The following is an 11,480-nucleotide window of genomic DNA, read 5'->3' as shown; positions in this document are numbered from 1 at the left end:
CCCACCAGATCCCGCCCATTAAGCAATCTGATAGGCAGAGAGGGGTAGCTGACAGTTCACTTGTCCTATGACATTTCTTATCTCAGCTATCACGCTAGGTTTCCCCCACCATGAAAACTACAGTTCCTCACACAAACCACAAAGTAAACAAAGTAGCAAAATGCTAACGGTTCATATAGGGAGAATACCTTATAAAATGAGTAAGCTAGTAGCTAGAGGGTTGTAAATTAACCCTGGGCTACAGTTTGTTTTACTTTTTTTTTTTTAAAGAGAAGATCATAATGATGATAAATAGTATTATTAATAATAAAGACGTTTGTGTTATTATCTCTCTCCGGGGCTTGTGAAGACATTCCTTCAGCTAAAATGTGTAGTGTACGTGCAAACCGGAACCTCTATTTGGGACTTGTGTTTTGGTGTGCGGCCGTCACGGTAAGGCAAAGCCTGCGGGTCTGACCTCCGGTCAACTCCTACCACTGTTCTCTCACCTGGCAAAGAGGATTGACCTGACCGTGTGGTCTGGCCAGTAGGCCTTCTATAAATATATATAAAATAAGGCTTCCAGTTGTAACTCAACTTGTATTTGATCCTTAACCCCCATATATTTTGACATTAAATGTCAAAAGATGGAATATACCTTCTATTTTTATTTATTTTGTCTCCGTGCAGAACTGAGGAATAAGTAGATAAATAACTCTGGTAGTGTCCGGAGAAGACATTTACAGATGAACATGGTTTGGCACTTCATCACGTCCACTGGCACTGTCCTGCTCAGATCAGCTGTGCTCTGTGGGTATGGAGGGAAGGTGCCGTGTTGACAAAACAAACAGAGGCTCTGCAAGTGCCGTGTGTAACCTTGGCCACCGTAGCCCTGCAGGCCTGTGCAGTTGGGTACACCAGAAGCCACCCACTCCACAAACACACAACCTGCACGGGCCGTCTGTTTTATAAAAGACCAAAGACCTTTTAGAACTGTCAAAATAATGACTGATGTTGTCCCTGTTTCATGGACCCATGCTCTCTCCCCTTTTCTGCCATCCTATAACCTTACTAAGTTGTTGGGGGCTGGGTGGGAATATGCAAACATCTCTGTTCTACTGATGGTGTTGACTAGAGTGTGTGTGGACCTGGGGCCCAATTTGGGAAGCTTTGCCCCTCGTCCATAATCCTTAATGTCTGACCAGACCACATGTCAAAACTTAATTAACCATCAAAGAAATATGACTAACAAAAATAAACTGCAGGCAACATTGGCAAATGCCACCACCACAAGCAACTGTTTCTTAACATGTTTCCTTAATGCGTTCCTTGGAGGCAGCCACCATTACATCTGTTGACGTAAGGTTTGGGTAGCGATGCCCAAGGGCCAGACGCCTAGAAAAAACACTTCTCACAGACATTCCCACAGCTATGGTGTAACCATCAGCCCGCCAGGCTACTGTGTTCCAGCATGTGTGCAGGGCTCTCAGAAGCCCAACCCAATGATCAGTTCCCAGTATTCAACCCAGCATTGAGCATTTCCACACCACGGTCTCAACTCCAAATGCCACCAAAACGGAATGGATTCCTTCCTTCTGGCTCGGGAACGGAAAGCCAAACCGCAACAAGTGCTCTGCGAGTTCAGTTTGGAATGCCATCATGTTACTCGCGTAATCCTGCTAGGTCCGGACTCGTCGGTCTGGGATTTGAGATTCTGTGGAAAGGTAATTACAAGGGTTTGTGACAGCGGAGGGCACATTACCGCCTGGAGAGTATCCAGGCCTTGTCAACACCTGGGCTTTGTTCTCCCCACAAAGAGCTGTTGTTGAGTCAGGATTATTCAAGCCGTTGCCCATGGAAGAGTGGCAGAAGCTTTGAGTGGGAATTTTTTCATCCTGTAAAAACAGGTGGTTTAGCTGTCTTTAATGTTAAGAATAGCAGAACGGGTGAGAACAGGGAAATTGAGATATGCATCTTGATCAGCTCTTTCTATCATAAGGTGAAAATAATTTTAAAAGCAATTAGGCCTGTAGAATTATTAGTGAAAAACAGAGGACTTCAAACCCAGAATAGGCCTACAATGATCTAATTGGTTTTGTTTTGGCCCTCCTGTAAAGTTGGTGAAATGTTAAGCCCCTCTGGTGAAGGGAGTTTAATCCTGTTGGCCTGTAAATAGTGTCTATGCCACTGTATTTTAACAGAAGTTTGTTTTCCTCAGGAAAAGTTTGAAAGCCTATCTTCTCCTATCTTCAACCAACAAAACACAACTTTTGTTTCTGTAACTGACTAAATTGAATTGAACATGTTTGCCGGAACTATGAGACACTGCTAAATAGTACCGTCCTTTTCTCATTAATCGAATTGGGTTTTCTTCTTCCTGTTATGCAATATAACGTACTGAGTGATGACAGCTGGGAGTAGCGCCCAATATAGGGCACTAGCTGGGAGTGGATACACTCCCTCCCGTGGTTGCATACTGGTATTACAGTCATAGACACTGCGGCCACCTACCGCTGTCAGCTGTAAGTAACAAGATATTGGTTTGAATTTAAGAAATCCCTATGGAACAACAAGTGTGTTTGTGTGTTGTGTGTGTGTTGTGTCTGTGATGTCAATCCAACACCAAAAGGTAATTTCCTCTCTTGTTTTCACATTATACACACAAGGAAGCAGAAGTTAGACTCCATTTAATGCAAGCAATACAGGCGCCCAAGTGAAATCTATCAAACTCCACTAACTTGCTCCACAAGGTTCACTAGGATATTGTTGCCCTTCTCTCAAAGTATAAATGGAGGAATTCTCTCTCTTCCTCTGACACACACACACACACACACACACACACACACACTGAAAATAACACACATTCTCTCTTGGTATTTTGTCATTTTTTACACTTCATTGTCAAAAAAACCACCTCATCCATATTTGGAGCAGGCAATCAAACACAAAACGGAGAAAAAAATGGAGTATGCATAATCTACGTATGCAAGCTGTAAGAACACTTTCACACAACACCTCTAGAACCCGCAGAAAGTTGTGTAAAACTAGGAGCACCATGAATGAGGGAAGGGGGATAAGTGGCAAAAGAAAGGCACAAGCCATCATTATGGGCAAGAGCAAACGAAACATCTAAGGCTGGCAAAACCTGTCCAATGGTTAATACAAAGAAAATAACAAAAGTAATTAATTGTTACGGTAGAAATAGAAAAAAAATAATACACAAAATAATGTACATCTATTGTCATTTAGAGAACAGCATCCATGTGAAATATATTACAGCGTTATGACAAAAAAGCATGTATGTTTTCTTTAAAAAAGGATTGTAACAAAATGATTTCTTCATATGCGGTTCTCCATTTTTCCTTGTTGAAGAATCCATATTGTCCATCCACTCAACAGAACTAGAGAGGAAAGGGGGAGAAAACGATTGTAGAGGATCAGATAAATAAGGGAAGCTTTCTTCCACACAGCCATCTTGTATGTGCACGTTTTTTTTTTGTTGTTTTTTTTACAGTGATCTCCATCTGTTTGGGATGCTACGTCCTTCATTTGAGTCAATCCTTGAATTCAAACATAGAGCATTCTCAGTGTAATACACTGACTCACACACAAATCAGCCACTAAATCTATGAGCGGAGACAACACTTAACTTGAGCCTGTGTGAACTTTTGGCAGTAGTGCTTGTTAGCAAGTACTGCCATCTAGTGGTTACTGTACTCCATGCATGGTTCTAAGTCAGATGTAAAATTCTCTGATATTTCCTCTGATATTCCATGACTAAGAACCTCAATTCCCATGACCTCCTATAGAATGACTATGATTCAAGAATCTTTGACTTTTTATCAGGGTTCCCACTTAAAATTCCCTGACTTTTCCTTGACTTTCCCTGACAATAAAACAGAATTTCCATGACCTCGAAACCGGCATTTCCCCGGCATGTTTGCCTGAAGTGACGCCACCAGCCAAGATGTTGCATTCTAGAATGTTGCACATATCACTAATCACTTATACAAAGGGGTGTGTACAGTAAGTAGCCTGACGGGTGAGACTCACCTTCCACCTGTTCCCACACTCGTTGCACAGCACGAACGTGGTCATGGGTTCATCGGCACTGCGTGTCTGCACCTAAACAACACACACACAGGCTTGTGTGAACATGCTGGAGTCATATTGGATTATATCGGAGAGGCTCCATAGCTTTCACTACACCACACTTCATTGGTCAAGCACACCCATACATGTCACTTCACGCTAGACAACATACAGTATATATATATTCTATATATGCTCATAGAAACACACATATTATACAAATTCTACACACACACACACACACACACACACACACACACACACACACACACTTTCTCAAATAATCCTGGTTATGGCAGCACACTTTAACACGCCAAAAGGCAAGTCAGGGCAGCACCACCCCATTCCCATAATGCACTGGGGATTTGTGTAGTCGCTTCGTGAAGCGCACTCAAGTACCCCGTTAACGCGAGAGGCTCCATTACACTTCTTCAGTTCACTGCACAGACTGCTCTACAGTCGAGTACGCCAGCCCTATTGAGAGCCAATACTGCCCAGGTAAGACGTTCTACCTCTCGTTTGATTATAATGGAAGCCAGCAGTTCATGGCTGAGTGGCTGTGGTGGTGGCAAGGTGTGCTAAGGTGGCACAGGAGGCGTTAGCGGCTGCGTGTACCTGGGTGTAGGTGCAGTTCTTGCCCCTGCACTTGCCGCAGATGAACATGTCCGTTTCAGTGCCGCCCACTTTGGAGAGCTGGTGCTCCCTGATGGACTCCTTGGTCATGGCCTTCCTGATCTCCTTCAGCTCTGCACTGGCCATCTCCTGCATGGACACAGGTGTGCAAGGGCCACGCACATCCCAGAGGTTAAAGACAGGTGCTGGACCCCCCAAAAACTTAAATGAACATTAATAATAATCATAATAAAAAAGTCTGCACGCATCTCCTGCAGAGTAGGTCAATGTTGACATGAACACAAGCACACACAAAAAAAACCTGCACACAATATGAATGCTGTGGCACCAGACTAGTCTCTTAGTCGAGCCTAACGAAAGAATACTGTACTTCAGAAACATTTTAAAACTCACGTTTTGCTCACAGAGTATCAATTATTGAGAATTTCGATAGTTGGTTTCTATTGCGGTTTACCTTTTCTATGTTATATCCGGCACAGTATTCTATTCTTACACTGGTTTTATCTCTGCTCGGTCCACTTCATGCGCTACTACCTCCATGGCACTCACTGTACCATAGCATGTCACAGCATCACTTTCACGTATGCCTACTGCACCATAGTTCCCTGCCTGGAATCTGAAAACTGCTGGATAGACTATCAACACATCTATCCAAATGTCACATCCTCAGTGTTGTTGAGTGTTTTTCTTGTGCTGTATGTGTATTAGGGGAATCTCACAATATACCGGTTTTGCGACTGAAACATGGCAATATGAATGTTGTGGAAATAATGCATCCACAATATTACATTGTATAGTCTCTACTTCACCAAAACAGCCTCAACCAACAGAGCAATCGTGCTGGTTCTCTTTTCTCTCTCCTCCTGCCTTGCTCCCTTCAAAGTTACACACACAAGCCTGATGTCATAATAACACCAATCCTTTGACTTTGTTACTTGTAAAGATGTCAGACATGATGGAGAATGCCACAGACAGAATAGTCTTAATTCTCCAGTCAGAGTCATAGAGAGGCAATCTTTACTGCTCTGCCCCGCAGCTAGAAAATGCCCTCTCCTGTAACATATATAACCTATATGGGGGGGACGACGACAAAAAGCTGTATCAGGAGATTGTGTCTAATTCTATTAGTGTAATTAATTCTAGTGAACTAACTAGCCTACCCATGAGCAAGAGGCTTTGAAACAACATCAACAGTCCCATTTACACAAAAAGCTTGCTAACGTGTTAACTGGCCTATTGGAAACGTTATGCAAAACTGGAGGCTTAATGTGAACCTCTATTTTGTGTTGGTGCTGTTTGGTGTGTTCCGAGCTACTGACAAATCCTTCATTTGCATTGCTATAGAAAGTAAGTAGGCTTAAGAACACACCTCTATATAGTGATATTACTGCGCTATCACAGAAGCAAGAAACATTTTGTTTTAAAAAGAAAAGTAGGCCTACTGGTTCTAACCTGACTCTCGCCAGATCCTTGTAGTTCGCTGAGCTCCACACAAGGATCTGGGACTTCTCAATAGGAGATGTATTTCAGAAGGCGGGGCCTTGTAAAAAAAAAATCCTTGTATGTGATTGGATAAACCACTTGTCTGTTATCTTGAATGACGTGCTAAGCTACTTCAAGCTCTTGCCAAACGCGGTCAGAAGAAGAGCGAACACATCCTTGCCACCAATAAATGCCTTCAAAACCGTTCTCTGTTCATCTTTTAAATAATGAATATTCGATAGATTCGACAAAACAGTTGAAATAGCAGAATCAATGTCAGCACACGACTCCTCGCTGCGTGCCGCCATTGCTGTTTGAATCAGAATCAGTCGCTTCGGGGATACGTTACATCTATGAAATCCCGCCAGGCAATCCTGATTGGTTCATTATTTTTTGCAGAGTCAGGCTATACTGGTTCAGGCATTGGTATCAATTTAGAACTGGATAGTACTGGGAGTTGTATTGAAATGTTTTTGAAGAGAGACATTTTGGAATAAAATGAATATACACTTTCAGTGATTGCTTTCTTCAAGGTATTGTGATATTATCGTGATATATTTTGTCTGATAATCATATTCTGAAATGTTGATATTGTGACAGCCCTTGTACTGAAGGTATGAGTAGGTCATAAGATCCTCCCCCATTATATGATGGTAAACACAGCCCACCTCTGCAGTCATGGAGGCAATACGCTCGGGTGCGATGTTCCCACACAGGACGTTGCGTCGCAGGTCAGGGTTCTTCTGGTCCCGGAGATTAGAGATGCGGCTCCTCAGCCTGGTCTTGTACTTCATGTCCGTGGCCTTGAACTCCTGGTAGATAGGTGGCCCGACAGTCAAGGACTATTACAACAAGCCACACAAACTATATGCCCTGTGAACAACACATCATTTTGTGTTTGCACTTTTAAGGCCAGTATGTTTCTGCTTAATTGTCTGACCAGGTACAGGAGATTGCATACTGCTCATTACAGTTTGAGAGAAGCACAAAATTACACCATTTGTTAGCCACTCTTTTTACTTCAAAAACACTACATGTAGCTCAGTAGTCTGGTTTTCACCATACTAAGCTCAATCTTTTAAGATTGAACATTAGTCTGGGGAGGCTGCGCTTTGTTTCTACTGCACTTCGCGTCGATTAAGTTTCGTTATCGTCAAGTCACCGGCCAATAGCATGCCAGGACTACAGTATGGCCGTTTCTGATTGGAGCCAAAGGTTCTGGCAGTAAACAGAAGAGATAGATCTGCTGGTTTCCAGCCTGAGCTGCCGGGCAAAATTCAAATTCCCCGGAAGTTCAGGCAGGGTTCACCCAGCCTACTTGCTCAGAGCAGAAAACACAGATTTCAACATGAGGGCGTGGTGAGACGCAGCTATGATGGACAAAGGCAGTGCATTTACATGCATTAGGTCTAAGTGATTCTCCCAATTACATTGTTTCCATTGTATTCTGTTAAGTCTTCAACTTCAACTGTTTTGGCTAGGTCAGCATTTAAGGACATTCAGTTTAGTGTATCTGATAATAGTGCATTGCCCATGGTCATAAATGGTCCTCATATCCAGTTCTATATAGACCCCATCAACAGCATAAACAAACAGAAAGGAACACTAAGCTTATGGCAACATGGGGAAAAACATTTTTTTTTTTTTTTCAAAACATGTTTTTAAGTCAAAATTGTGCAGCGCATTGAGCTCATAAAGCTCAAACAAAAATGTTAAACTAAAAATATCTGCATTAGTTTTGGACATTTTAACCATAAATACTCTATGATTGAAAGGGTCTATAAGATCCCTATTTGTGACTTTAACAACAAAAGGATATAGTCCTCAATCTGGGCTGCCAGATGATCGCAATCAGCTCCAATCGTTTTATGGTCATCTAAAAGAAGATTGAAGACAAGACGCACACACAAAGTTAAACAGAGCCGGACAAATCATTCCACAACGCTCCAGAGCCCAAACTAAGGTGGACAGGTCAGGCCTTCCAAGCCGCATCCGGACTGCCCTTTCCACTCTTGATCTTACCGCCAAGTTGCAGAGCTGCCACCAAGAGCTCCCTGGACTTGGTGCGTACGCTGTCAGTGGTAACAGGGGCCGGGGGGAAAGACGTGAACTTTGGGGTGACTGGGGTGGTCGGGGTGGTTGGAGTGGTTGGGGTAGACGGGCTGGTGGGGGTCTTGGGCGGTTCGGACTTCTTGCTGCAGATCAGAGAGGAGTGAAGATATGTTCTTTTTCACCAAGTAAAATAGCCTATCTAGTTTTTTTTTGTTCTGTTGATGCTGAAAAGACTCCTAGAAAGTCTATTTTCTCTTTCTCTTTCTCGCACCCACACACACACACACACACAGTGACTTTGTCTTTATCTCCCTGTATGTGAGTATGAAAATGAGCTGAGCAGGTGACGGTTTTCACAGTAGGTGTGATTACACTTTTAATGTGATTAGAATTCGAATAATGGCTAAACCATAATAAAATATCATATGAACACCTTGATCAGAAAGAAACTGACAATCAGATTAGAAATTTGAATTGGAATGAAAGGGGTGGTGTGGTCAATTGGACTGCCTGCTGTAATTTCTCAAGCAAAAGCAAAGCAGCATCGGCTATTCCGATCAAAGATTCTAGAGCGCCTGAGAGCACCTGAACTATACCCCCTGTGAACGAAGGGCACACATTTTCTCATTTGGAAAAGTTTAATTGTTTTAATTGGAATGACAATTAAAACACAAAAAACACACAAAAAAAGAAACACACACACACCTGTCACTGGAGCTGGGGCTGTCCTTAGATGAGCACTGAAGAGGCGAGGCACTTTTCTTCTTCTCCTCCACCACTGCCACTGCCACTGCCGCTGCCGCCGCCGCCTTTCCCTCGGCACCATCTGCGAATCAGCCGAAGAGGACAACCATGAACGCTTATTCATCGTTTGTCAGATCACAGGAAATGGCCGTTTTTCATGCTCAATACACATTGAAGCAATCCATAGTAATAGGTGTCAGCATGCAACCCACATCCATCATGAGTTTTTAACTTATCAGTTTGCAATGTTTTCTGGTGAAACATGGCTCCTTACCCAGAAGTTTCTTCCAGGCTTTGATGAGAGACTTGGCCAAAGTCTGCACCTCCTCATCAGAACTCTGCTTCCTCACAGCATTCACAGACATGCCGATCCTTGTGGACTAATAAATAACAAATAAAGTAAAGTTGATTCATTATTCATTCAAGTCTAATAAAGCCAATTGATTCATTAGGAGCGTTTGGAATTCTAAAGGCCTCAAGCAAGAAATCCACCAGTCTCAGGTACCTGTAGCGTCTCCAGCGACATCTTTATATTCTTCAGCTCTCTAAGCAAATCTAAGGCGCCATCCTGAAAAAGGAAGGCGTATGTTATTGGGTAGAAATGCAAACAAATCACCTGCCTGAAGGTAATTCTGCACACATTATTAGGCATGTGTCTCTAAGACTACAACTCTAGTAGCAGCACTGTTTTGAAATATTTGAAGTGTTATATTCAGCATGTATGCTGATTTTGTTTGTGTCGGAACAGCAGCGGAGAGAAATTTGGAGTACAACCAGCTGCCAACTCATCAGCTCCGGTGCACGCGACTCCACGCAAATGAAAACACATGAGCGGGACGACGAACTGCCCCAAACACGAAACATGAATGGGGTGAATCAACAACAAAAACAAATGCAGCGTTTTGTTTGACAAGCTGACCAATGCGCGCCTAGCGTCTGTTCCTAAGTTGGACTGGAGTTATGTTAGGCCCAAAGTGTGGAAAAACGCCTCGATAAACTTCAACGTTAACAACAAAATACTGTCAGTTTTACACGAAATATTTCCCACATGGTAATTTTCCAAAAGCCTACATCACATTTAGATAGGCTATCGGATGTTCCGCCCGCACATATCGTCCTTTACTGCAATTGGCTATGTAAATCGAAAGCGAACTAACGCTAGAGCAGCAAACAAGCGTGAACTGAAAGAAATGTTAACATTTTGTTGCTCATCCATGAAGTCTATTGACCTGCATCCGAGGCAAGCGTTTATGAAATATGCTGGCGTTTCAGGGGGTGAAAACACAGGATTGAATGCAGCTATGGCCGCTGGCGAATAGCAACAGTGTATCCTAGTTATCCAACGCTGGCGTTACATTTCCACAAAATGGTAACATTACAGCCCACTTCTCTGAAATTGGCATGCTAAAAGACTGGTTCCGCGAGGACACAACTGACTGATATGAACTGGCTATCAGAGATAAGTAGCCTAGATGGGCTTGCATCACTGATGGGTGATGCACTGATTTCGAGATATGTCCCTCAAAACAAGTGTAGCGTAGTAGACTAAGCTTCAAAATAGTCCAGCCTACCTGTTTTCTGATGCTAAGGGCGTTCTACTCTGCACCCAGCGAGTCCCACTTACCGTGTTTTTCTTCTGCACCATTTTGTCCAGTTTCTTCGCAATGCGTTCGACCTCTTGATCCTTCACCATTTTGCACAGATTTGGTTGATTACGCCAGGCGTGTCGGTCATACCTTTACCTCTGACAGAAAACACGACTTCTTCCTCCCTCCCTTGCTTGCTTACTCTAGTATCCAAATCGCGTGGAATTTTTGCTCCGCTTATCTGTCAAGTCTAGAAGAGCTTGGGACTTGTAGTCCACGAACTAGCCACGAACCACCTAGCTGCAAAGAATTCTAGGCGGAACTACAGAGACGGAAGCGGCAATCATTTCAGAGGTAATAAATGTGTTAGAATATTCCAGAAAATACTCGCCACTCTGTACAGTTACTTTCGGTCTGTAGCCTACATCAACCCGGAACTGTAGTAGTTGGATATTGCCTGACAAAAAACGCAGCTTAAAGTAATAGGGCTGTCATACCACTGCACTGTAACCTAGGCTACTTCATACTTCAAGATTTTGGAATAGGCATAATCCGCTTCAGCCCTCTCATTCTCACAAGAAAATAATAGAAAATGCACAAATCCTAATGAAGCTTAACGCAAGCAGGTTACTGTAACTTGGCAACCGCAACAAAACACAAACATCTTAATGCATAATGTGATTTTTAAAAATGTATTCTATTTATTTATTTTGCAAAGGATGTTATTTTGATTTTTAAACTATCTCTCTCTCGAAAACATTGTTTAATTTTCCTCACACTAAGAGCATTCATTAGCAATGCAATAGTCCATAAAATGGCCTACATTTTCAGATCACAAATGCACTTGATCTGAAAACATTATTTCTTTAAATATTAATTTGATTAACACATATTTTCTAAAGTCAAAGTAGA

At 42.7% G+C, this 11,480-nt stretch overlaps 1 protein-coding gene across 1 annotated transcript; it reads right to left on the bottom strand.

Annotated features, from left to right (window-relative positions):
• Nucleotides 1-2,556: 2,556 nt before the first annotated feature.
• tcea2 (transcription elongation factor A (SII), 2) lies at nt 2,557-10,986 on the bottom strand. Its single transcript, XM_062540365.1, has 10 exons — nt 10,607-10,986; nt 9,488-9,550; nt 9,257-9,362; nt 8,944-9,064; nt 8,209-8,381; nt 8,006-8,062; nt 6,855-7,009; nt 4,687-4,833; nt 4,033-4,104; nt 2,557-3,380 (listed from the first exon to the last, which is right to left on the bottom strand). The coding sequence occupies exons 1-10, from the start codon at nt 10,673-10,675 to the stop codon at nt 3,372-3,374; spliced, it is 972 nt and encodes a 323-aa protein (XP_062396349.1). The 5' UTR covers nt 10,676-10,986; the 3' UTR covers nt 2,557-3,371.
• Between the last annotated feature and the right edge of the window lie 494 nt (nt 10,987-11,480).

This window comes from Sardina pilchardus, chromosome 7, assembly GCF_963854185.1.
Source record: "Sardina pilchardus chromosome 7, fSarPil1.1, whole genome shotgun sequence".
Lineage (NCBI taxonomy): Eukaryota > Metazoa > Chordata > Actinopteri > Clupeiformes > Clupeidae > Sardina > Sardina pilchardus.
The sequence above is the reverse complement of the archived record's forward strand: the minus strand, read 5'-3'. Positions and strand labels throughout refer to the sequence as shown.